Source organism: Lacerta agilis, chromosome 2 (genome assembly GCF_009819535.1).
Source record: "Lacerta agilis isolate rLacAgi1 chromosome 2, rLacAgi1.pri, whole genome shotgun sequence".
In the NCBI taxonomy this organism is placed as follows: Eukaryota; Metazoa; Chordata; class Lepidosauria; order Squamata; family Lacertidae; genus Lacerta; species Lacerta agilis.
Genome location: NC_046313.1, coordinates 78,211,183 through 78,239,022, shown reverse-complemented (window position 1 = coordinate 78,239,022; position 27,840 = coordinate 78,211,183). Strand labels below are relative to the sequence as shown.

The window sequence follows — 27,840 nt, the reverse complement described above, 5'->3', positions numbered from 1 at the left end:
CAGTAGAACACATTCACTTAGCCATTTGAAAGGTCTGGATTTCTTTAGCTCTTTTTTAATCAAAGACGGAGTTTGAAATGTCAGCTCATGCCAGGGCTTAGATATAATGAAACTAAGCCACACTGGAGCTGCCAAAATACATTTTAAAAGAATGTGCTAATCACACAAGAACAACCTCAACATCCCTCCCTTTTGTAGCGTGGGAAGAAGGGGGAAACGTGACTGCGGGGATTTGTAAGTTGATGACCAGAGCAGACCAGGTCTCAAAAGTTTTGAAGAAAGAACCACAGATACAGTACGTGAAAGAAGAAGGCGGAAAAATGAACCTGGGGTAGGTGATGAGGAAAATGAGGAAATGGATTGAAAGTGAAAGAGCACACTGCCAAGAGTTGTATAGATAAGAAATACTTTCCTCTCTCCTTAAAATTTGAGAACTTGGGTTTATGTTTGGCCTGTTCACTGCATTGTTGTCTTAATATATGTGCAGAAGACAAGTAATTGCCAATTAATTAATGATAAAAATCCTGCCCAATGAACAACATAAGAGAAAATGACAAGCAATACCAATTGGAGGACTGTTTCTGAAGTTGGCTAACACCTTGGCCTTACTACCTATAGATAACAGTAATAGATTAAAATGCAAGACCTGAGTTATCTTTGTGCACCATTGCTGAAAGTCCATGCTATACTCTATGGAAGGGCAGGCAAGAACCAACAGAAACATCTCTACGTGCTTCAGATACGGTTTTCTAGATAAAACTTAGCACTTTTGTTGGTTTCCTCGCCACCACAGAAGGGAAAATGGCTAATTTTCTTTAACCCAGATGATGGCCTTTTAGTTTCTGATGTTGCATGCAAGTCAAATAACAAATTGGAATTGAATCTAATATGGGAGATGGATCTAAAGTTCAGCAAGAATGTCCTTAAACAAAAAGTGGGATGCTGCAGGAAAATTGAAACAATGGCAGCCTTCGACACTTCTGAAGTTACTGTACATGAACAAAAATAATTAGAGTAGTCATTTGTTTCAATTGAAATAAAGTACTTTAATATTTATAGTCTGTGCCAGAATTATAATGACTCTGGGGCTAGAAGTGAAGTGTCACAGCATGTTCCACATGTTTTTAACACTGTTTCTAAAAGCTCTAGAGGCTATTAAATTTAATGAACCCATCTGCTACGAAATAGAGGTCCAACATAATCAGTTTTCTCAGTGCCATATAATGCAGATGGCATTCCACAATCCACGTGCCCGGATAGTTTTGTTTTTTTATGGTCTTCTTTAGGTGTGCAGGGATTATTATTATTTACTTTGTTTTGATGGTTTGAACATCTTTTATTGTCTGTGCTATTTTATTTTACAAATACAGTGCACCATGATGCCTGCAATGCAAAGTTTAACTAATTAAAAATAAATACTGCCATTTAATAACACCCTTTCCCCTCCGTAGCAGTTTTGACAACCAGCAATTAGCTCAATGATATAATACTCTTGCAGCTAATATAATCGCTGAAAATTGCCCTAAGAACTTCCAGGTCTAGCACTAAGACAAAAGCAAACATGTAATTTATCAAATACAAAGGAGTTTGTTTCAAGAATCAAAGATTCCAGGTAAAAGACTAGATGTGCATAATGCAGTTTATTCGTGATATTGTAAAATGTCTTAGAAATCAGGTGTCAATGTGGGAATGGAAGCATTAAGTGGCCATCTTTACATTAGCTTGTCCATCTCCTCATCTGCTCTCTTTCAAGTGCTTTTATTTTATAAGAAGTGGTTTTATTGAGCCGAGCAACTCGACAGCTTCCTTAACCATTTGGAAGTCATCACAGCCCCTAGACTTCCACTGAAGCCGCATGTACATGCTTGTTCTTATTAACATCCAGCTGCTAAGAACAGGTCATCTTGGCTGCGCATCTATGATTAAAAAAACATACCACTGCTCACTGCACTTTGAGCTCAAGTTCAGTCAAGATTGGAAGGGTTCATTATGTTTCTGCCAATTGCTACTTTAGGATTTTTTTTTAAAAAAATGGTCATTTAATGCAATGGGTGTCACGAACAGTTCTATAGTTTGCCTTTAACGAAACAGTCATAAATGAAGCAAATTCACTTGTTGAAAAAGCAGGATGTTTGGATGCGACAGTTAGAACTCTGGAGCTAGGTTAGTCTTGAAAAATGTACATTTTTGGAAGATTTTACAAAGGCTTATTCTGAACTTCAGAAGTGTGCAGGAGTGCCTTTCGCCATATTTGACTGGTTTGTCAGCAGCCACACTATCTGGAGAAAGAGGACAGTGCCTCAGTGACACATGCTCTGGTTATCGCACAGCTAGATGACTCTAATCCTGGCTCCATTGGAGGCTGCCTGTAATGATGCTTCAGGGTCACCAGTTGGTACAGAATGCACAAATAAGAACTCTTATAGAAACTAAACTATCAGAGCATATTATACATATTCTGTTTCTGGGCCCAATTTGAAGTGCTGGTTTTGGTTTTAAACGCTTTGGGCCAGATTATCTGAATGCCCAGCTGCACGAGTCTGCCTAAGATCTAAAATCAGCTTCAGTTCAGCAGCAGGACCATAAAAATATGCCTTACATCAGTAGAGAGCACTCCTAAGTTTCTTGTTTTGTAGCTTCTAAACAGAACTTAGCACTGGCTAAGTTTTATTTGCTTTCAGTCAAGTCTGCACACAGCCAAATCTGATTGGCTAAATAATGCTTAAGCACCAGGCAAAACTTTTCTTTTTACCCAGGCATTTGCCCTTAATTTAAAGGGTTTCAGGTATCTGTGGCAATATATATATAAGACCTGTCATTTATCTGTATAGCTGTATTTATTGGGCTTTTATTGGTTTTGTTTGTTATAATTCACTTTTATACTATGTTTGTACGTCGTTTGGGTCACTTTTGTGAAGAAAGCGAAACATTCCAACTCTACAGCTCTATGGGCCTATAAATAAATAAATAAATAAATAAATTAAAGTAGCACTCATAAAAAGTGTTGAGAGGTGGTTTCTACAATGATGGACATGCCATGACAAACAGAGTTTTCATTTTTAGCAAGTAAGGTATCCACAGAGGTTACCTATATGGAGAACTATCCAGTGTTTGATAGTCAACTAGTCTTTTGTCATTCTACCTACAGCAAAACAATGTAAGGGGGAAATAGTAGAAGTTCAAGTAAGAAATCTATGTCTGAAAAGAAAAGTACAAAAGACTGATAGCATGTGCTACCACAAATTATGATGTTTAAAGCTATTTTGATTTTGTGAGATACTTGTAGAACAGGCACAAAATAAATTTCATTATTCCCTGCATAAATAACTGATTCACAAATACACTTCCTCTTATAAACGTTTTTTTACTATAATTTGCATTCACAGTAATTGCTAATATTTACTTGCCGTAGTCATGTAAGAGCATTTCAAACTAACTGTGAAATATTGCAATGGGCTTTCAGAGCAGCAATCCATAATGAGCACTAGAAATAAGAGACCCTGGGCTCCTTTTACTGTGCTGAAAATGCTAATTATATTCACTTATGATAATAGCTCAATTAACAAAATGCCGTCTTTGGGACTATCATCTGGGAGAAAGAGAGTGCAAAATTAGTTTGATTTCTTCCTAAAACCTGATAAGACATGGCTCTTTTATATATAATGCTGAGGAAAGGTGATTTGACATAAGCTCATAAAATCTCTGCCTAAGTCTAAAAGGGGGAAATCCTGTCCTACTAGATGCAGTTCATCCATAGGGGCAAACTGTGAGCCACTCTTACCAACACCATGGTCTGAATTGAGCCAGAAACTGTTCTTCTCCTTGGTATAAAGAGGACCTATGGATGAAGTAGCAGGGATGGCAAGACATCAGTGGCAATGACAAGTGGCAGAAAATCCCCAACGAGCTTCACCAAAGATAGGCAAATATGGGCTAGAGCTCATTTGAAGGTCTACCCAGGAGTAGCCAACACAATGCCTCCCATTGTTGCTGTTCTCCAACTCCCATCAGTCCCAGTCATCATGACCGATGGTTAGAGATGACATCTGGAGGGCCCAGCATTCGATACCTCTACTGTAAGTCATGGTCCCAGAATATATTGTGCTGAAGACCCCACACTGGGCTACCCTCTAACATATTTCCAAGCACTACCTACATTTGCCAAGTGTGCATTCATTGAACCCGACAAGGAGACTTAGGACACAGGTGTACCTTACATTTAAATAAGAGCTAACACACAGTTAATGTCCATAGCTTCCCCCCTCCCCCCGCAAAAAAACCCATTATATGAATTGTAGTTTCTTAAGAATAGTGAGGGATAAGCTAAAGTTCCTAGGATTCTTTTGTGGAAGCCATGTGCTTTGAATGTATAGAATGGGTGTTTCCAAAGAGCACAAAAATAGCAGAGGTATATATGCTATTCCTTGGCTACCTCTGGGCTCCTCTATTGTAGTGGTGAATGATTTCGCCAAAAGCTGAGTGAACAACTGTGCAAGGATAACTTCCAACCACATTTGTAAAGGGAGAGCTGGAGCAAAAGGGGAAGAAGGGTTGTTTGATGGGGATAAGGAAAAGACATAGAAGCTCCCCATTCCCTCAAAACAACCCATGCATGTTGCGGAGTGAAAGGGCAAGACGGGTTTGTACTGAGTTCAATAGCTAGTTTTCCACCTATGGGTGAATGGATTGTGTACTTACCATAAAAATCCCTAATGCTAATAATTCCCAGTGCTGAACTTTTCTTCTTTTTATTCCTCCCCCCATTGCCTACTTTTGGGTGAGTGTTCCACAGAGACCCCAATATCTCTTTCCTGGGTACAGTCAATTTAAACCTCAGCAATGTTTATGTGTACAGTATTTGGGACTTTATGTGTGTGGCACTTTGCAATTACCTACATTGGATCTTATCAGCCATTCTGTTGCCCAGTCACCCAGTTTAAAGGGATCCTTATGGAGCAGTTCAAAATCTGATTGCGATTTTATTATCTAGAACAATTTGTGCCATCTGCAAACTAGGGAACCTCCTTGTTCACTCCGGACTCCAGGTCATTCCCCCACCCCACCCCGCTGGAAATTGCAACTTTGGGTTTTCTGAGTTTTCCCTTCACTGAAATTAATCTTAGCTTTTGTAAATAATGGAAATATAACTAATTCCACAATAATCCACTTGAAAATATATTGAAGTTGTATTACAGTGATAATATGTTGATGTCAAGGTAGAGCAATTTGGAGTCTTGGTCACAATCTAGTGATCTTGAATTTGAAGACAATTAAAAAAAAATAGAAATACAAATACTGTATGCAGGAAATAAAGTATTGCCCGGATTCAACCAGCCAGGTGCACACACAGAAGACAGCTCAAGGGCTCCCTCTAGCAATGGGGCTTTCCTTCCTCCTCTTTCTGTGTCCCACCCCCAAATATGAGGGTCAGGAGAACCCCCAGAATAGTGTGAAGGGGAGGAGGACCATGCCATCTGGCAAGCAGAAATGCTTGTGCTGACAGAACGATTAGAGGAGAGTGGCAATGAACTCCTCCCTATAAATGGAGTTTGCCAAAGAAAGCAGTTTAGCTGCACTGCATTGCAATCTTTATCAAACAAACATAGGGCTGCCTCTGAAGAATGTTTGGAAACTTCAGCTGGTGCAGAATTTGGTGCCCCGGTTGGTCACCGGGGCAAGACCGTTTGATCATATTACACCAATCCTGGCCTGACTGCACTGGCTGCCAATTAGCTTCTCTAGGCCCAATTCAAAGAGCTGATTTTGATCTAGAAAGCCTTAAACAGCTCAGGGCCGCAGTGACTGAAGGACCACCTCTCCACCTCTCCCTATATAAACCGATCTAGACTCTGCATTCATCATCTGAGGTCCTTCTTTGTGTGCCTCCTCCATGAGAAGTCCGGAGGGTGGCAGGCCTTTTCTGCAGTGGCTCCCCGTCTGTAGAATGCTCTCCCTAGAGAGGTTCTTCCAGCGCCTTCATTATACATCTTTATGCACCAGGCAAAAACATTCCTCTTCAACCAAGCCTTAATATTATATGGCCTTTTAAATGTGTTTGTGGGAGGAGGCATTATTGTTTTATTTTTAACTATTTATTTTGTGCTTTTATCCTGTATTTTTATTTTGTGAACTGCCCTGAGATCTTCGGATGAAGGGCTGTATATTAAATACATACATACATACATACATACATACATACATACATAATTACACTAAGAAACGGGAAAGCAAACATGATAAAAACTGATTCTAAAACTGGAAACTGTCTTTTAACAAGTCTGATCAGCAGTCCACCAATGACTGGCAGAGGAATTGCAGTCCTCCCTGCAAGTACTAAACTTGGCTAGGGCTTTCAGCATACAGCAGAGCCTCTACCACTCTATCAGCAGTTTTGTGGGCAGTTACTAAGTGCTTAGGTTATAAAGTTCCAGTTAGCCTTCAACTGACAGATACTGCATCCATATGGTGAGATAGAAGAATCAAGGACAGCTGATGTGCACAGCAATTTCACACAACTAACCATTTGGCTCCCAGACACAAAATAACACTCTCAGGGCCTTAACTCAAGTGAGAGGTGCAATCAAAAGAACATTATCAGCTATTTTCCTTCCCACACGAAGGCAAGCATTTATTGATGACCACACCAAATGTTGCTGTGAAAGACAGATGATAAGTGAGCTCATCATAATTCCAATGTTACTTGAAGAAATCAGGTTTAAAGGTAGCTCAAGAGAGTATGAAAAATGGTATTGCAATTGGAGATGCTCAGATGTGACTAACATTACAAAAGAGGGAGACTTGCACAAAGACAAGACTGTATATATCGCAAAGCCACTGTCCTATATTGTGTAAGACCAGCTTGCATAAGTTGCACAAACAGCCCCAATAGTATAGTTGATATGTTGGACTCGCAGAAGGCAATGCTTCTATCATCAAAAATTCTAATAATAATAATAATAATAATAATAATAATAATAATAATAATAATAATAATTTATTTGTACCCTGCCCATCTGGCTGAGTTTCCCCAGCCACTCTGGGTGGCTCCCAATCAAGTGTTAAAACAATACAGCATTAAATATTAAAAACTTCCCTAACAGGGCTGCTTTCAGATGTCTTTTAAAAATAGGAAATAATAATAATTTACCTAGGAAACGCAGCCAGTAAATATCAGTTGAACCTATGGAGAAACCAAAATAATAACCAGCTTAGAGCTCCCCACCAGCCCAAAACACCTTCCCCACTTCTCTTTGCTTGCTGTCAAGATGGGAAGGGCAGTGGCAGAGAGTGAAAAGTGTTGAGGGCAGTATTTTCCCTCTCTCCCTCTCACACGTGGTGTCACCACAGGGGGCTGCCTTGTTGGTGCTGGCCCATGACAGGGTCTTCTTGGTGGTGGCTCCCTGTTTGTAGCATGCTCTTCCTGGAGAGATGTGCTTGTCTCCCTCATTATTAACATTCAGGAGGAATACTATATGAAAAGATCCCTTTTCACCCAGGGATTTGTTGGCTGAAAGATACTGTTTCCAGCACCATAATTATTAACTGTGAGAATACCTGACTGGTTTTAATGTTTCAGATGTTCCAGGTGTGGAGAGGTTATCCTGTGAGAAGGAGGAAGTGCTTTCGGGAAGTCTTTTGAGGATAGAGCGGAAGTAAAACAGGGATTCTTCCTTTGCTTGGATTATGATCCACAGCAGAGAAAGTGGAAGGTAGTGGACCTATGCTTTCAGGTGACTCATTAAGAAATTCTGATATTTGTCTCCAAGCCAAGGTAAAGAAAAACTTGACTGGCAACACTAAGAAGAAGCTGCTTTTATAGCAGTTGAACTATTTGTCCACCTAGCCTAGTCTCATCTGCCTCAACTGGCAGCAGCTCTCCAGGTAGATGTCTTTCACGTTACCTGCTGCCTGTCGCGTTTAGCTGGAGGTGCCAGGTAGTCTATGCATACAAAAACCACAATATAATTGTACTCCTGCACAATGCAAGTAGGTGGAATTTATTAATGCTTCTTCCTACTCTTGAGGAACTGTAAGATTCTCCTTTCTTCACCACCCACTTTAAAACTCCCTTATTAAGACAGAGGGAAGAAAATGGGCCTGTGGGGAAAGATTCCTCCTTATCAGGTCCTCACCATATGCCAGACAGTTGATCATGTGAGACTCAATAATGGACTTTACATAATGGGCCTAATTATCCTGTTATAATGTCTGAACAAATATCAACTAAAGATTTCTGCCAGGAAACTGCAATTAGCAATACGGAACCAGAGCTGTCAATTATTATCCCTTTAATATCCAAAAAGACAACACAAAAACCAGAGACCACAAAAAGGAGGACTAGAGAATATGAGATCAAGATTGGAAATCCACAATTTAACCCTGATTCAAATGACGAAGTATATTAAAATCTATCCATTGTCATAGATTTGTCAGAATAACACAGTTTAAAGTTGTACATTTCCTTTAGCACAGTAATGAACGTAGATGCTAACAATGTTTCCAGACAGAGGTAATGTTAGTTCTCATATAAATTTGCACAAAGCTAATAAATCTCACATTCATTTATATGTTTAACATTTGCAAAAAGTGAGATTGAGCTCACCTGGTGAGATTTCTGATATTTGTATAGTTCTGGTGGAGGTTAAAAAACAGAAAAGAACTATAGAAAATCTGTATAGGCAATTAGAACAAATGTTAGACACTACTCACAACTAAGCTACAAGTGTGTGTGATAGCTATGTTTATATAAAGAGATCCCACCATATGTTATCCCTGTTTAGAAATGTATTGTTTCTAAAATAATTGCAAGTAAGTTCTACAAACAATCAAAATGATCTACTACTTACCATAAAAAACACGTGAAAACGAAACAAACACAAAATAAAAGGTTATATTGTCATTGGAAAACAATACCGGTTCTAATATTTTCTACCAATCATGCTTATAGGCATACACTAAAAGGAGAAAGGGTATTTACTCAACTTCAACATGAAAGGCATCTCCCTTTTAAAAATGTAATAGTACATTCTTAAACATATTGTTCACATACTAAAAACTCCCAAGGCATTTCTGCAAGGTTTCCTGATGGAATCCTGAGCATACCAGCTTCTATGTACACATATCTTCAGAATATGTTTTCCAAACTCACCTTGAAGTTGTTGCCTCCCTTTTTTTGGTTGGGATTTAACTGGAAATGCCCCCTCTCCATTTTCCACCAACCCCAACCTCAAATTAGGAGTGCGCAATTTTGGATTAGATCTATCACATATCCACCAGATTTAGCTTAACATCTGCCACATTCATGAAAATGGTATGCAGAATTAGTTTATTGCGTGTAGGTAAAATATGTAGATTAGGAGCCATTCACATACCTGGTATCCTTGTTAGTAATTAACAAGTTACCTACCTCTGCTTTATAGCATTGGAACTATAACCTTGTAACTTGACCTACTGGTATTGACTAGGGGTATGTGTCAGCAATGTGTGCACCCCAAATAACAAGAGGAATTGGGGTGATTGGGGTCCTGATCTCACATTCCTCAGGCCAGATTGCACCATTAACAATGTATCTCAAGGTGGATCAGGGAACCCATAACTTCCAAGTTGCTCTGTGGTCTCATTCCCCCCTCCCCCAAAAAAACCTTAAATGTGCAACCTATTTGTTTGAGCTTTATCTAGGGGCACTTCCCTTTTGTCCAGTTTTCAATCTGATTGTCCACAAATAAAATTTGGGAGGGAACATGATTTCTATTCTCTATCGTGCTAAAGTCTTGCTTTGCAGAACCACCAGATCTATCTTTTTGAAAATTGGTAGGCTTCATCCCCTCCAAAAGCATGACCAAGCATGCAATTTGCATTCAAGTCTATCACGAAATTAAAACATTACAGATCTTTTCTTTGCTGAAAAAAATAATTTTAAGGGTTCCCTGCACAAAACCCCCTGGATGGATCTGCGTGAAATTTGACATGCTTATTGCACCCTGGGAGGGCTCATTTGCCTGCAAATTCCATCTACTTATGTGAAAAGAAAAAAATGTTATAGCTATTCTAAACTCCTGAGTTTTGGATGTAACAGATCAGATTCAGACCCCAAAAAACTAATTAATAGAATGACCAGAGCAGGTCCAAAGCAGATTGGGCTGCTTCCAAATGCTACAAATACAGATATAAAGCAAGTCTTGTGGCCGTTGCACATACAAATTTAATAAATTAAATTAAATTTTAAAAAATCCCTAGTATTGACTGCAGTTGTATGCGTCTTATATGCATTAGCTGATTTATACTTATGCCATACATTTGTACTTTATGTGCTTGACAAGCAAAATGGCAGCTTTGTTTACTGGGCTTTAATACATGAAGCCTTACATTCTCTACAAATGAAAGACTTCCCAGTAACTGCTGCAGGTGAAATTAGTCAATTCAATGTAATGTAATGTAAATTGAACTCCATCTTAGCAGCTCATGCACAATCCAGTGTCAAGGAAGCAAAAGCTCAGGACATTCTATGTAGTGTCAAATGCAATATGAGAACAATACCAAATTCCTTTGGGTGTTCTGCAAATAAACAGGATGTATTAAACGTTGCCTCTTGAAGACTTACAGTGCTGTCAACATAGGCTTCAGTCCATACCACGTCGTGCTCTTGATCGATCACTTTGGGTCGACTAAGCACATGGAGATATTCCATAACGTTTTCCTGAACATCGGCTAGAGTAGATATCTGAGTGAAAAACCCTGCGGAAGTTCAAAAGACACACACACAGAGAGAAACATGAGGCCATGCAGACAGAGGGGAGTGTAGAATATGCATAATAATTACACTCATCTTGTCTTCTGTTTGCGCCGAAAGAAATGGGGGGAGGGGGAGGGGTGGACTTGAAGGGAAAAAATTCTGAAGAAGCCTTGTCACGCATTAATTTGTGAAAGCACAAGTCTGTGAAATGATATGTCAGTCCTGAAAGGTTCCATTCCTCAGAGTGTTATACACCGTTGCACAGCCTGTCCTAATTTGTTTGGTTCCAAGTCAATTTTTCAGCTTCAGGATAAAGTGAAAGTGGAAGAAGTTTGTTCTTAAAGGTAAATGCTTTTTAAAAAAAATACTAGGGATCTATTAACTTTTTAGAGCCTACCCCCACCCCATTCTAAGTCCCCAGCATCACAAATGTAAGGCTGGTATTGTAAAAATGTCTGGTTGTATCCAATTCTGGTTCTTCACCAGAATACAGAGTTCCAAGCACCATAATTTCTTCTTCTGCCCATTGCAGTGGCCTGTGCAGTCCATAGTTATCCACTGAGCCAGTAAGGAACTAAATAACTCTTATGTACTGAGAGTACTATGTGGACTGCATCACTGGGCTTAGGAAGTGATCCTGACTCATAGTTTATTGCATGTTAGGAGTAATCCCAACCCCCAATCTACAGTGGCAGTTGGAACTTGTATCCCTTCCCTGGCAGAGGGGTTCAACCATGATGAAAATCCCTGCTGTGACCACTGCAGATCTGGGCTATTGTGAAGCCAGTGCAGCAGTGGTAACCAGAGTAACCAAATGGGGTTTTCCAGGGCAGAGCCAACAAGTCCATTTGCTGGAGAAGATCCTGATCTCAGCCTCTCTGCTGTGCCAGCCAGAAGTTGGCAAGGTTTCGAATGTGTTGGGTGGCTCCACTGCTCTGAGTGGCCCAGTCCTCTGTTAAAATTGCTCATGCTGATATTTTAAAGACTTTTTTGGTGTATTTCACTAACAAGGAAATGCAAGATTATGTGCATCTGTTGATATCTGGCACAGTGTGTGTGTGTGTGTGTGTGTGTTGTAAATTTCACGTTCTGAGATTTTGTCAATTTTGAGCATCACATTAGTCTCTGCACAGAAAAGAACAGCTGTGAAAAAAGACACAGCACAGTACTTGCAGACATTATTACAGCAAAGAAGCTTGAGGGCTAACCACACATATTACAAGCAAGGCACAGACATGTAATAATAATAAAAAGCCCAATGGTTATTTTTCCTAGGCGAAGTACCTTCAGGAGCAGGATCTGGAGCGGAGAACTGACACAGGGGCAAGGGTACTTGAAATGCTGAATGAGGTCATCCACTGGTTTGAGCAAAATTTATTTGTTTTTGTTTATTAAACCATTTACCGGTACATACCCCCTTTCACTTTAAAAGCACCAAAGCAGGCAAATGTGTGGATGGCACCCAACTCCACTACTTATTTCCACCAGCCACAGGTGGGGCAGTGGGAGTGCCAAGTCAGTGCCAGGATGCAGTAAAGGTCGGGAGGAGAGCCAGCAAACTGAAGCTCAATCCATACAAGGCAGAGGCAATGTAAGTGGGTGGTTCACCTGCCAGGTAAGTGGTGTTCAACCTGTTCCAGAGGGGGTTGCACTCCTGCTAAAGGGAACCTCAGGCCCAGAGGCTAAACACAGCCCTCTAGGCCTCTCTTTCTGCCCCATGGGCATCTTCCCCAGGTCACAGCCCCTCCCCAGCCACATTCCCCTCTCCCCAGGCCACACCACTCACCAGCCTTGCTTCACACCCTCCTTGAGTGTTTTTGCCTGGCTGGAATGTATCCTTGAACTCTGATAATGACTTTTGCTTGCCTGGATGGAAGATAGAGAGGGGTGTGTGAGAGTGTAAGTAGAAACTAGTCTGGTGCTCAAAGGTAAAATAAACACCTGTTGTTATGCCCACTTTTGCCTCTAGCCCTGCTGCCTACCATAGGCATGTGATCACTAGGAGTTTTTTTTTCCAGCCCTGCACTGCATATTCAGGTTGATGGCCTGGGGGCGCTCATTGATCCATCTTTGTCACTGGGGAGACAAACTGCCTGGATTGCCATCGGGTACACTTGAGCTGGTATGCCTGGTACAGCCTTACCTGGGAAGGAATAGCCTAGTTTCAGTCACCTATGTACTAGTAATCCCCCACTTGGTCTACTGTAATGTGCTGTAAGTGGGAAAACAGATAGAGGTCCAGAAATACAGTTCAAAATACAACTGTGAGATTGATAACTGGGGAGGGGAAAATATGAGTAAAACACTTCATCATCTTCACTGGCATGCAGTCAATTTCCAAACCCAGCTTGAAGTGTAAGGATCATTTCTCCACATCTGTATCTATCTAGACCTTAAGAACCTCAGAGGTCCTTATCCAAGTTTCCCACCTGGTGGGTTTAGCAGATTGCTACAAGTGAAAGGGTCTTTTCAGTGGTGACATGCCAGCTGTTGAAAGAGCTCCCTAGAGCTCACATGGCACCTTTTCCATGCTAGACAATAACTGTCTAATTTTCTACGCTGTGTTACTTTTTCTTGTTTTTTCTTTTTTTCTACCATTACTTTTAACTTTTGTATTATGTTTTAGGTTGCCTGGACATCTAGAGCTGCCAATAAATACGGTAAATAAATAAGTAAGAAGGGCAGTAAACTGGCAGGGGACAGTTTGGAACAGAAAAGCAGTGAGAAAAAGACCTAAGTGCTCCCATAACCACTTTTCCCTAGAAAAAAGTCAGTGCCTGCTTTTGTTACACTTATGCAGGTAGCATGCCATTTTGTCCTTCATTAAAATGTGTGAGCCATTCTAAGCAGAACATCACAATTTAGGATACTACAGCAGTGGGTCTAAACAGCCAATCTTTTAGTTACCCCACAGGTTCAGCTGCCTCTTGTCACCATTTTGTCCCCACACAGACTGATGTATTGATGAATTTTCTCAACCTCTTTCATCAGTGTTATGTAAAGTGCGAGGCGCATGGTGTACAATTAATATTTAAATAAACTAACACTAAAGGGAAGGGACTGTCAAATTACTATAGTGAGGTAGACTATTTTCTTAAAGACTCGCCTAATACTGGCTCTTTTGTTTGTGGCTAACTAAAACATTGAAGTATGCCTTTGTTTTCACAGCTGGCAAGCTTTCAGTTGTAATTGACTGTTGAGGGAGAGGCATGGCCGAATCCCTTAAAATTTGGCAAGCCAAACCTTTGGAAAATGTTACTTGTGCATCTGAAGCTCTTGGTAACAATTTGCCCCTTCTCCTACAAACTGCTAGGAAGATAGTTGAAAACTTTCATATGCTATTCTGTCGCGGTTTGGGGGTCTTGACTGTTTTAATGTATTTAAAATGGGCTGTCGCTCTGCCTCATTAAGCCCATGCTCCCTCAAGGTATGGCCTACTTATGTAAGGGAGAAACATGCTGCGGTAGGAGCGGGAGCTGGTGGTGGTCTCCTTCAGTGTGTGAAATTCCACCGTGATCCAGTTCCAGAGAAAGGATTTCACTATCCACAATCAAGTCGGCTGGAAATCTTTCAAACACCCTCCATCTCTGCTGTGTGCTTCCAAGGAGAAAATCACCACAAGGAAAATTGATTCTAGGGGCAATGACCTCTATGACAGCTACACGGTTTGGCTTACCCATGCATGCAAGAATCAGACTGCAGTGCAGTCCTTCTGAGACTCCGCAGAGAGGCACTGCCAGGTCTCAATCCTCTCTTGCTGATGTTATCTTTCATTCTCCCACCCCACAAAAAAAGAACCCAGCAGTGCTTCAGCTGATAAAGATACCCTCCTACTATTCCGTAAGTGAAAGAAACTTGTGCTAGTGACGCTTCTGCAGCATCTATATGGATTGGGTTCAATTAACAAGACATGGAGTAGCAGATAAATTCATGTTGCTCTTGACACTCTAAGCAAAGGTTTATGGAGATGTTAATGAAACCGACAATAAAAGATTCTGCTGACTTACACTAATTCCTTTTTTCTTTTTAGCTTTGGAATAAATTTCCCAGAGAGATGCAGGTACAGAAAGAGGATTATTGGAAGATTTTGTTGAAAGATTTCTACCTTGCCTTTTGACCCCAAGATGGCTCACTACCATAAAATAACTATAAAAGACAATGACAACGTAACAATCAAAATTGATAAAACAATTCAAGGCATCAAGAGAATCTGGTGAAATCTAATCTAACAGCAGAGCAGAAATCAAACACTAGTTTTGTTGAGACCAAATGTGTTGCATCATTAGAATCAGTGGAGTATCTGCTGTCAAATTGCCCTAAACCTTATTGGTTTAACCAGTGAAGCAAAGGAAATGTTGACAATCTAAATGAATAGTGGTTTTTTCTGCTTTAGTTCCACTCACATGACTCCTCTATCTAGTTGTTACCAGAGTGGTGTGAGATTGGAAGAAGTCAAAAAGCAACCCCTTGTACCCCCTTCTGCTAATATATCAAATGCCTAAAATGCATCCCAGGATATTCCAAGGCATGGGTAATTTATGTGATGTGCCCCATAAGTTGTTGGCATCCAGCTGCTCTCAGCATGGCCAACATCTTCAGGAAACCTCTTTGGCTGCCCCTGCTCTAGGGCATTGTCTCATAAGACATTGTACTGGAAACCTTAGACAGGACTACTTCACTCGGTCTCAAGATTAAATACTGAAACATTTGCTTAGCAACCTTCTAACATATTTCCAAGTGCTTCCTACAATCATTAAGTGTTTACACACTAAACTGGCAAGGAGACTTATCTGGGGGCTTTTTAGCATGGATAAGGTCAAAAAGGAAGTGATAAAGAAACCATTAGGATAACAAGAGCATTCTTTCAAAGACCACAAAAATATGGTGCAGAGCCATATATGCTATTTGTTCTTGGCAACTAACAAAATTCTTTATTTTTCCATTTATTGGAGACTGGGCTAGTACATGCCAAATTAGAAGAGAGGAAGGAAGCCACGTCCTCATGGTCCTACTTTCTGAATGGCTGCGGTTAGATCTTTATGAAGCATGGGTAATGTACTGTCTGAAAAGCTGACATACTTTGTTGTTGACGAAACTGTCTTTTAAAAACTTGCTTCAAAGGATTCTTATACAGTGACTAAGACTAAATCCTAGAGCAATATTAGCTGATTAAGACAAGTCTTTAAATTGAGTAATTTCCATCAGATGGGCACAGACAGCGGTTACAAGCAATAATCCATGACTAAATGGATGTACTTCAAGTGAATCATTAGAATGTCATGTGGTGCGCACACACACAAAAGTGGGAAAACTTCAGTACATGAAGCGATGGCAGAAAGAATTGTAGCTTCACCAGAGCTTTCTATTACTGCGCTGCGATTAGGCCATGACCAACCTGACATGTCTGCTTCAGTGCTGGCACATATGATAAAAAGAAGCTCCATTCCTGAGTAATACAGAAAGTAGCTGATTCCTCCAACACCCTCAGGGTCAAAATCCGCAAGTGGGAAAAGGACACTGCAGTCCACCTATTATCTGTGCCCCAAACCCTGTCTACTAACTGAACAGAAGAAAGCTCACATCCTGTTACAGGGTGTTTGGTGTTCTTTCATGGTAATAGAACACAATACAGTGGTACCTCAGGTTGCGGACACGATCCATTCCGGGGTGCTATTCGTGGCAATATTGCACATGCTTCTGCACGTGCGGCGAAACCTGGAAGTAAACACTTCCGGGTTTGCCGTGTTCGTAACCTGCGCCGTTCACAACCCGCAGCGAATGTAACAAGAGTTACGACTGTACAATTTCATTCATCTTTGCCGTAAGATATTCATTGCTACATTATTTCATTCTACACTATAGAACTGCTAGATTTCATTTATTTCCAATTTCCCCAATGTTCAAGGTAGATTAACATAAACATTTATTAAAACAGCACCAGCTTAAAACAAACATATTCATTGCTACATTATTTCATTCTACACTATAGAACTGCTAGATTTCATTTATTTCCAATTTCCCCAATGTTCAAGGTAGATTAACATAAACATTTATTAAAACAGCACCAGCTTAAAACAAACAAAATGCAAATTATGTTCTGAAGACTAAGAGAAACAGAACAGGCACACACCTTTCAAATATCCATCCTAAAAGATGTATCGAAAGGGGAAGGATCTTGCCAGCCTTCCAAAAACTGCAGGGTAGTTTTTGCCAGCCTTCCAATGAACTACAGGGTAGTTCTTGCCAGCCTTCCAAAAACTGTTAGGGTACGATGTTCCACAGAGCTGGAACCTCAACAGAAAAGGTCCCATTTCTCCCTGACAATCTTGCTTCCTAAAAGGAAGCATTAGCCAGATATATTGGGCAGATTCAAACAATTCTTTGCATGTTTATTTAGTCCCACTGACTGTGTTCACACATACATATGCATAGGATTGTAATCTTAATGAGGGTCTCCTGCAGGGAGAGGTGCTCTTAAACCTCAGTACCCAAGCTATGCTTAACTTCAAGAAAATCCAGCACCTTTAATTATTCCTAGGGGCCAGTTTTCTGTATCACAGAGTAGATTGGGAAAGTTCCTGCTTTCTCACTACAACTAGAAAGAGCTTCTGCCATCTGTACTAGTCTTGCACAGAATGCATTACAGTAGGTATAAAGGATAGTGACCAGATGAATTTGTTTCCTCTAGAAGCACTTCTAGTTCACTTTACAAGGTTACAAGTTAATTCTGCAGAAATAGTCTGAAAGTATCACCTTCTTGCACCCACCTGTGGGGTAGTGAAATACAGGTTTGTGCATAGATTTTGAGACCATAGAGTTAACTGAACCCATACTGGGATGTGCTCCTTTAGCATGCCATAATTGGGATCACAGTTCAGTCTTCCTTCAAACAAAGAGTTACCGTAAATGAGAACAGAGAGGATTTTACAGGGAGAAAGAACAGCCGCCATGGAAGGAGGAAATAAACATATTTTGCAAGGAAAATTAACAAACCTTTGTTGGCACAAGCCATCCACTTGAGGTTATCAGCAAAGGCAGCTTCTCTTCCTATCAAGTAGGTGAATATGCGAACCTGAAAATACAATGCTAAATTAATGTCTCTCTGCTATAGAAGTGTATTTAAAGGAAACACCTTAACCAAACTGATAAATGAGTACTAAACTGGTTATACAATACAGTAACATTAGATACAATCTAATATCCTAAACATATTCTACCAGAAATGCTACACTGCTTTTAAGGGAACTTTATTCTGAGCATCAAACTACATGTCACACTTAATGCGTAAAGGGTGACTTTGTCGGTGGTTTTTCTTCAATTATACCTTCCCTTCCTGTGAACAAAAAGAAAATTGTGGTCCCTGCAGAGCTAAGAGGACTGGAAAGAAAAGTTCCCATTGATGTCAATGAGTGAGTTTAGTGAGTTATCTTATTTGGCTGATACCCTAAACTCACTCATTGACATCAATGCCCCAATCAGGCATTGTTTAACCAAATTATATCTCACTTGCTTTTTGTAATAACACACACACACACACACACACACAAACAATTCAGCATTTTCCACAAACTAAGAGTAAGTGCAAATGAGAACTTTACACTACTGAGTTATAGCCTGAAGTCACATGATACAGAAGTCTGTTCTATGGTTCAAAATATAGTAGACTGTTCTGGTCTAAAGCTTACATTTAATTACTAAACAAATTATTACTACAGATGTGAAACATGATATGACCTACTGGCAATGCCTCTGCCTCTCTAACGCGTGATCATATACATATTAATATGAATCTTCCCACAGTATAGAAGCATGGATACATTATTTCAAACAAATTTCCCCACCCACACTACCTTGGAAAGAAAAACCACAGAACAATCCAACACAGTCTTTGTTCATGAGGTGGACACTTAATTTAAAATATCTTGGAACTCTGCACCAGACACAGTTATATGAGAAAACCTGACACAGTTAAGGCTGTGAAGGTCACATCACATTTAAGAAAGGCATACTCTCCATATTGCTAGAGACAGCCCTAGTTTTGTTGCTGTTGTTAGGTGTCCCTGGTAAATCACTGTCCCTGTTTCTGCACTGTGTGAAGACTTCATGCACTAAACTCCAGTCAAAAAGGCCCTGTCACGGGCCTTACACCGGGTCACGGTGGCCACTTACACAGTACCAAAAAAAGAGGACATCAATCATTTGAGAGACAGAGAGAGAGAGCTAAAAGAGGGCACAGATTTACAAAAATTACATACGCTAATTTATGTACAAAGGTGCAAAATTAGAAATAATTACTATAATTTTAATAGAAGTACATTTCACCACAGTGGGAAATACTGTGACCAGATGACCTGTGGATTGCTCACTTTGCTGTCCCCCTTCTTATCTTGAAACTGGACTTAGACTGGACAGCCCTTCAGACAGAGAACTACTTCATATGACTGTTCTATGACAGCCCTTCCAATAGAGATTTATCCACTGTGAAGTAGGACACATGGCCACCTTGCTCTTGGTGACCTGAAGAATGACCTCTGGAAAACATATTAATGCCTGAACAGGTTCATGTGCGTGCAAGTGTCCTTTGAAGAATGCTTGTCCCAAGTCATTTACAGCTTTGACATACTTTGAAATGTATCAGAAACAGGCTGGGAACTACAAGCCAATGTATTCTGTTCTAGCATTAATCTTTCTTCTACTATGGAACCCATGCCAGCATACACATTGTTCCATTTAGGCACCAACCAGACCCAGGTCTCCTTACCTTCCGCAAGTTATTGTGGTCTCATATACTTTCAGAACACACCTTAGGTTCGCTCAGTAATCAGCTGCTGTAATTAGCATTGATAGAAACTTCAAAGTCAGCCTCTTTATCTAATACACTGCAGTAAGCCATATGGTTAGCAGTGCTTGGATAACTGAGGCCAGGCCATCTCTTTAAAGGAGAAGGATTCAGCGCCAATGCAAAACTAAAATGAAATTGTAAAGAAGGATTTGAATTCATTCACTGTACTCACCCACCACCAGTCAATATAGGTTTGGATCATTCATCCTCCTCTACCAAGTTTATTGTTATCAAACTTGACAACATCCCTACTTCCTCCCCAAACCAGTTTTTGAAATCCAGTTTGAAATGAGAAGGATTGCTTGCATTTATTTATTTATTTTGCATGCCCGGCTCTCAGTACAGAGTCTTTATTTATCCCTCTCTCCACTTTTCCCTGGCCAAAGGTCAAGGTGTTTGGCTATGGAACTCAAGCACCCCAAATTGAACTTTAATAAGAGAAATGGCAAGAAGAACCAGCTTCATTTTACACATTCAGCATAAGTCAATAATACTTTGGGCATACCACCCAAAAAAAGGAAAGGAAAGGAAAGGAAAGGAAAGGAAAGAGCATGGTACATAAATTGTTGTCAATGTTTATCTCTGGGAAGATTGAGCTAAAATATACTGTAAGCAGAGAATGAATCCATCAGATAGATTTATGTCTGATGGTTTCCTTTAATCTACACATAATCAAAAAGCAACTATGTTCCTAATAAAAGGAGAACAGAGAGAAGGATAGACAAATGTAGCAACAGGCCAGAGCAGCATATAAACTTAATTAGATGCAAGTAATCAACTTCCAACAACTGTTGACTGCTACAAGAAAAGGACAGGATTTTATCATCTCTATGTGGAGGATGCTAAATCTTATCTTCCCATCTCCAACCACCACTGCAGAATGTAGACAAATACAAGTCCTAATATTTAGTACCTAAGAAAATTTAATACTTTGTTACAGGTGGGTAGCCGTGTTGGTCTGCCATAGTCAAAACAAAATAAAATAAAAAATTCTTTACAGTAGCACCTTAGAGACCAACTAAGTTTGTTCTTGGTATGAGCTTTCGTGTGCATGCACACTTCTTCAGATACACTGAAACTTCCACATGCACACGAAAGCTCATACCAAGAACAAACTTAGTTGGTCTCTAAGGTGCTACTGGAAAGAATTTTTTATTTTATTTTGTTTTTAATACTTTGTATTATTCATTGCCACTGAATTGCAAGGTGCAACGTGATTTTGTGAAGCTCATCTTGCATATTGTTTGTGATGCAGCTAGTGACAAGAGTCACAATTCCCCAGTCTTCATGCTGCACCATAATATAATTTTCTTTTTTAAAAATAAATTATTTGGATGCCGTACACTGTCCTTCTGTATAATCACAAAATTTATAGCATTCACATTGCTGCACCTATTTAAAGTATAAAGCAGCAGCAAGGCCCCACTCTTTTGTAAACCTGGTTTGTTTTTTGCTCTTTGGGTACCTTGCCCTTTCTATATTTGAGTATGCATTTTTTGCCAGACTTCTTCCTAAAGAGACACATGCCAATAGGGCGTTTAACTGTGTTTCATGGTTATCCCCTCTCCAGATCTGTTACCTCAAGAAGGGATATTTTAACAACAACAACAATACTCTGGGTTGCTTCCAACAAAATATAAAAACACAGCAAAACATCAAACATTAAGGAAAGGCCTTCAAGGCCACTAGCCAAACTGAGCTGAAATAGGGAAAATGTTTCCAATTCCAAATGTTTGCATAAATATGCATTCATGTTTCATTTTGTTTTATCAGAATAGTTACTGCACTGAAAATCGACCTTTAACTGTGAATAAATTATGATTATTTAAACGTTTATCGAACTGCTATGGAAAATAAATACAACAGTCTTTTGCAGTGTGATCAGCACATTTTAAGGGAAATGCCTGCTGTACTGATTTTCAGTGATCATACCACTACATGGAAATAGTAGGTAGATTATGTGGAAAATATGCACAAGTGTCACAGTATCTCTAATACAAAGTTAATGAGCAATCAGTCACACATGTTCTCCATTGATTTTTTGTTGAGCCAAAGAAGCAGAGTTGTACTCTTAAACTGATTGTATAAAATTGCCATCTACCCAGGCTGCTCCCCATTTGTAGCACATGACCCCGCGTTACACAGATATGGAACTCAGGTGCTTGGGAGATCAGCCAAAAATGAAATATTTTAATTTTCAGCCTTAAGCCTGTGAGGCCTAAATGACCTACTACGCCTCGTAGAGATTATCCTCTGTGGGAGAGGAAGTATGCTTCGGCAGAAACATTAGTTTTCAGATGTGAGCACTGCTTTATGTAACTTTGAAATATTGGACCACAAGCATATATTGCCTAAAAAGAAAAAGAAAATAACAGTAATCCTGGCATTGCTATAGCTCTGCATTTGCTATGTTTCGCAACTTTGATATGGACGCCTTACAACCCCTACTGGCTTGTAGTGCTTTGGTGTTATGAGAAGTACAAATAATTAACAGTTGTCTTACTTTTTCCACTTAGCATTTTCTCTTGGCCGAGTCATTTTTATTACTGCAGCTTGCCCTGAGTTAGACGACAGATGTATTTACACAGCCTTCTGTCCAAATCCTGTCTATGTGGTCCCCCTCCCCCAGTTAACTTGCTACTCTTACAGGTCTGAAGGGTTCAAAGATTATAAATCACATTTATGAATGAGGTGTCTGGCTCCTACCTTTGGGAATATTTTGTGAGAAGGGAGAACAGCATCTTAGAAAGACAAATTATTCCTTATTTAAATTTAATCCCACCCTTCATCCAATGAGCTTAGGTTGGTGTACATGTTGTCATGACCCCCGACCATGACACTTAAGAGTCCTCTTACAACTGCAGTTCTACAGAGATGGATCCATGCCCTAGTATGTCCTGTGTCTATCCACAGGCACCAAAGCTCCCCTCCCCTCCCCTGAGCACTACTCAAAGACCTCTCTGCTGTAAGACTCTGATGGCTGGCCACAGACTTCCTGGAGAATCATGAGAGATTCCCACAGCTGAAAACCCATTACCTGCTTCTGCAGTCAACGGCTGAAGAAGAAACCATTCCTTTAAATGGCCAGGAGGCAGCACTCAGGGGATGAGTCTTCCAGTCAGTGACTTCCTACCGTGTTTCTCATAAAATAAGACGTCCCTATAAAATAAGCCATGGCAGGATTTTCAACCGTTCACAAAATGTAAGACATACCCCGAAAATAAGCCGTAGTGCTGGGCGCAATTCTGGAGGGCGCCAAGGAAGATGCGAGGTTGCCCGCACCTCCAAGCCTCCTTCCCGCTGGAGGAGCCGCCCTCCAGCTGCTGCCCATCTTCTTTACTGCACGGTTGCCGTATGGAGCGAGAGTGACGAGCCGCGGCAGGAGGAGGAGGCGGCCTGCCGGCTCGGCGCCCGGAAGCGGCTGCTGCTGCAGCGCCGATCGGAGCGCGCCGAGCCCGCAGCCTCGCCTCCGCCTGGCCCAGCCGAGGAGGGCTGCCGGTTCGGCGCCCGGAAGCGGCTGCTGCTGCAGCGCCGATCGGAGCGCGCCGAGCCCGCAGCCTCGCCTCCGCCTGGCCCGGCCAAGAAGGGCTGCCGGTTCGGCGCCCGGAAGCGGCTGCTGCTGCAGCGCCGATCGGAGCGTGACGAGCCCGCAGCCTCGCCTCCGCCTGGCCCGGCCGAGGAGGGCTCCCGGCTCGGCGCCCGGAAGCGGCTGCTGCTGCAGCGCCGATCGGAGCGCGCCGAGCCCGCAGCCTCGCCTCCGCCTGGCCCGGCCGAGGAGGGCTGCCGGCTCGGCGCCCGGAAGCGGCTGCTGCTGCAGCGCCGATCGGAGCGCGCCGAGCCCGCAGCCTTGCCCCCGCTTGGCCCAGCCGAGGAGGGCTGCCAGCTTGGCGCCCACAACTGGCTGCTGCTGCAGCGCCGATCGGAGCGCGCCGAGCCCGCAGCCTTGCCTCCGCCTGGCCCAGCCGAGGAGGGCTGCCAGCTTGGCGCCCACAACTGGCTGCTGTTGCAGCGCCGAGCGGAGCCCCGAGCCAGCGGGACCCAGCAGCAGAACCCAGGAGCAGCAGCACCGTGCTGCGCGGAGCCCCGAGCCAGATAAGTGGGTATCTCCCCTCCCCCCTCCCATGGCTAAACAGTTTTTAATTTCTGTTTTTTTATTATTTCACCATTTTGACACAACACTTTGGACAGGGGACTTGCTAGGCTTTTCCCTAGGTTCCAGGGGGACCCTATCCTTGTAGGTTAAACTTTTGGGATTGGGACTTAATTCCTCCTCCCCCCCCCAAAAAAAAAAATACTTACCACTGTATTTGTGTTAAAGAAAAAAAAAAGTTTAGCAGAGAATGTACATAAGCTGTGCAGTCTTGGCAGCCTGCACCCACATTTAGTACTTCTCATGGCTCTCACTTGGTCCGTTTATAAATCTGTGGTAATAAAAAATAAGACATCCCCTGAAAATAAGCCATAGTGGGGGTTTTTGAGGAAAAATAAATATAAGACGGTGTCTTATTTTATGAGAAACACGGTAGGCCTGCTATAAAACTCAGCCAGTTGCTGAGACAACTTGGATGTTTGTTCAGCTGCAGGAGCACTATCCATGGTCCTGAACCCACACCTTGATCTTCCGAAATGCTGGCTGTTGCCTTTAATTGTTGTGCCTAGGGAACTGCTGACCTTCCCTTGCTTAGAACATCATCACTCCCCCATGGTAAATATTTTGCAGATAATGACTGCCCCTGCACACACATTTGATTTTCATACAAACACTGTGATAGGTTGAAAAATGGTGTTTGAGGATTTGAACTAATGTCTCCCCAGACTAATTCAAGTGTTGTTGTTGTTATTATTATTATTATTATTATTATTATTATTATTATTATTATTATTATTATTTTAAAAAAAGCAGTCCAGTGAAATGTTCTTGCATGAGTGATATTTCAGATTAGAAGATGACTATTGGTGCTTACAGGGCATATATCCCTCTCAAGCTCACGTTCAGAATGAGGGTAGTTCTTAATGCCCTCACTCTGAACTGGCTGCATGAGAAATTATTGTCCTTTTTTGTTGGGATCACTGTCCAATGAACAGCAAAAGGACAGCAGGGTGGGGTAGCACTGTATCAGTAGTTAAGAGGGACTGGCAATGCTATTTATAATGTATTCAGTATTTATTTATGTGAAATATTTGTAAGCTGACTTTCAGGGTACAATCTCCCAAGGAAGCTTCCAGAAGTATAACAAAATATAAAACATAATTAATTTAAAATAAGGGAGAAAAACCACAATAATTAGCAAAGAGGTACCATGAAGGAGAGGAGATTGAGAAACATTTTGCACATGAATGTATGCAATTAATATTCCTCCCCCCCCCCCTGGTCTGGCTGGCATTGTCTATTTGGACAATGGTGAGCAACGCTGGCAAGCTGCTTTTGGCTTTGTGGGCAACAAGTTGTGCACACCCACTCTAGAAAGCATGTGGTTTTCCTTTGTCAAGCATCCTTCTCTATGTGTTGCTTAAAAAAAAAAATGGAATGATGTATTTTGCCCTGCTGCTTCAGATGAAGAAATCCAGCAGTGGGCATTGGCTTGGGGGTAGCACAATCCTAAGCATATTTACTCAGAAGAAAGCCTCCCTAAATTCTCACTACCTAAAAAAGCATGCCTAGGATTTCAGCCTCAGTTAAAAGATAATGCTATAGGATACATCCTCCTGCAGCTGACAGTGGAAGGTTCATTATTCCCTGCTGAATGTTTCTGGAGGCCCGAAGTCTCTGTGTGATGTGCAACAGCTGGCCAAATAATAATCTTAACTACTTAAATTTACTAGAGGGAAAGGAGGGGACTTCGGCTTATAGCCGCCAGGGAAACAGAGACCTTTGCCTACAGCTGCAAGCCATTTCCATGGACAGTACTGTCTGAACAGATTTCCTTACTCACTTTTCTCCCAAGAAATGACAGCTGTCTTTATTGCAAACAAAAAAACAAAAAAATGACAGAGCCATGTTAGACTTTATTTAGTCAATAGCCGAAAAGACAACCAAGCAGAAGGAGTTCTTTGCAAACTCTTTTTAGAGATCCTCAAAGCACTTAAAGACAATTCACAAGTCTGTAGAGTAGCCCTGAGTACCATGAAAGGGCTCGGCAGACTTTTGATGCACTTGTGCCTTTGAGCACATATTTTGCTGTGTACTTAAGAACATGAGAGCCAGCGTAGTCCAGCAAGCGCTGAAAGGAATTGTTAGATGTCCTGCATCCATCTCTGTATCTGTGAGCAAATATACACCAAAGATAGATACAGCCTGTAGGTAATTGGCAGGTCCTTGGTCCTGTCTCAGTTCAGTATCCACTCAGATTGGTGTGTCAAAGGAATGGAACTAAGGGTGGAATGGTGCAAATCAAAGGCGATTCAGTTGTCAGTGGCTCCAAATGAGTTCCAAAGGACAAAATATCAAGAGCTGCATACTTGAAGGGGGGGGGTCTTCTCTGTGGGTAGAGGACATTTTAGCTTTCAACCTGATGGGTGTTTGACTGTCATCTAAAATAAGTGAATGATTACCAACTGGTCTTATATAGGAGCTCTGAAGTTGGGAACAACATCACAGTGCTTCCAGAACTTGCCCATCCTCTGGGATGGCTTCTATTAAGAGGGATTAGTTTGCAAACACACACACCCCATGAATCCATCTAATATACTGGCCCACCCTTCCCACACACCCTGTCTTTCAAACGCATAAGCATTTGGCACATGCTTAAACAAAAGGAATTGGCTGCAGTCCGTATCTTTGTCATACTCTTTACTGTCTGCCCAGTTGGTGGTGGCGAATAGCTGTTGGGGTGCTGTCTGTAAGCGAGCACAGGCCTGCCACCCAAGGCCTGTCAGAGGGAAGTGTCAGTGTCTAGGTTGGGATTTAAATCACTGGGGATATGTCTGAGCAATTTTAACTTGTTGTCACTTAGAGCTCCAAGTTCAAAATAATTCCTGCGTATCAACAATGATCTACAGCCCCCTGTCCTGGCCAAGCCCAGCTAAAGAAGGCACATGTCTGATTGCTAAGCCTTTATTGACAAAGGAAGTACTTACAGCAACTTCCACGGTGCTACAGATGCCTTGCACACAAACACACTTCTAGTCACTAGGCACCTGTCCCTCAGATCTGTGCCCTACAGAGCAGTTGCAGCAACGGTGAGACCCTTCCCCCTCTTCCAGCTTACATACACTCCCCTGATGAGTTGCACTCCTGCACTGAAGTTGCCACTGCTCTTCTCACTTCAAGCCCCTCCTGGTTCTAGAAGACAGTGGGGCAGCCGAAGGTGGGGAGTCTACTGACGCTTCTAACACCAGAATAGACTCTTCTTCTACCAAATCCTGCACACTTTCTCGGACGGCCTGACTCTTCCTCCTCCACCTGCCCTAGCTAGTCTCCTCTCCTGGGTCATTCCCCTGGTCCCCTGCCTCCACCCCACACACTTTCAGAACCCTGACAGTCCCCGACACCCATCCTAGATAAAGGGTTGAATTCAACACAAAGGTAAGGATATCATTCCATCAGCAACAAGCATTTCTGCTTTCCTGGCACTGCAATTTCCTTAAGACTTAAAAATTATCTGATAGTCAGTACCCACCCACCACACCCAAAAAACTTTTCTTTCCCCTCAACAATGGTTTCATAACACCTAGAGGAAGAATAAACAAAATAATCAGTGGAGACACATCATGCCTAGAAGTTTAGTACAACAGGTAAAGGTAGAAGACAGATCCAGTAGGGAATAATAGAACCAACAAGGACTCCACACCGGTCTCACCCCAAATAAACATGTTTTAGAAAACAGTGAACTGAACAGATGAAGCTACCTTATAGTGACCCAGTTTGCACATAACACTAAGCCAAACTATGACTTAGCATGAATAAGTAAAAATATGAGTTCCTGGAGCGGAGATGACAGCCAATTTGGTTCTTTTCTGCTTCACTGTGCTGAGGTCAGCCATAGCTTGACTTAGCTTGTCCAAACTGGGGCTAATGGTTTACCTATCTCCAGACAAACTGCAAGCTCTTGGCACAACATAGCAGTAGAAGAATCAGGAAGGAGCAAAGCATGCTTACTAGTTTGCGCTAAGCCACAGTTGGTTTAGTGCAGGCTTCCTCAACCTCGGCCCTCCCAATGTTTTTGGCCTACCACTCCCATGATCCCTAGGTAGCAAGACCAGTGGTCAGGAATGATGGGAATTGTAGTCTCAAAACACCTGGAGGGCATTTACATGAAAACAAGCC

General features: G+C 41.6%; 1 protein-coding gene across 1 annotated transcript in view; it reads right to left on the bottom strand.

Moving 5' to 3' along the window:
• The window catches only part of CACNA2D3 (calcium voltage-gated channel auxiliary subunit alpha2delta 3), a 487,051-nt gene that overhangs the window by 158,720 nt on the left and 300,491 nt on the right, over window positions 1-27,840 (bottom strand). The window contains exons 12-13 of the mRNA XM_033140932.1: window positions 17,726-17,804; window positions 10,601-10,734 (exon numbers count right to left, since the gene is read on the bottom strand). Of these exons, the coding sequence (XP_032996823.1) occupies window positions 10,601-10,734; window positions 17,726-17,804 (213 nt within the window). The remainder of the gene's footprint in view (window positions 1-10,600; window positions 10,735-17,725; window positions 17,805-27,840) is intronic.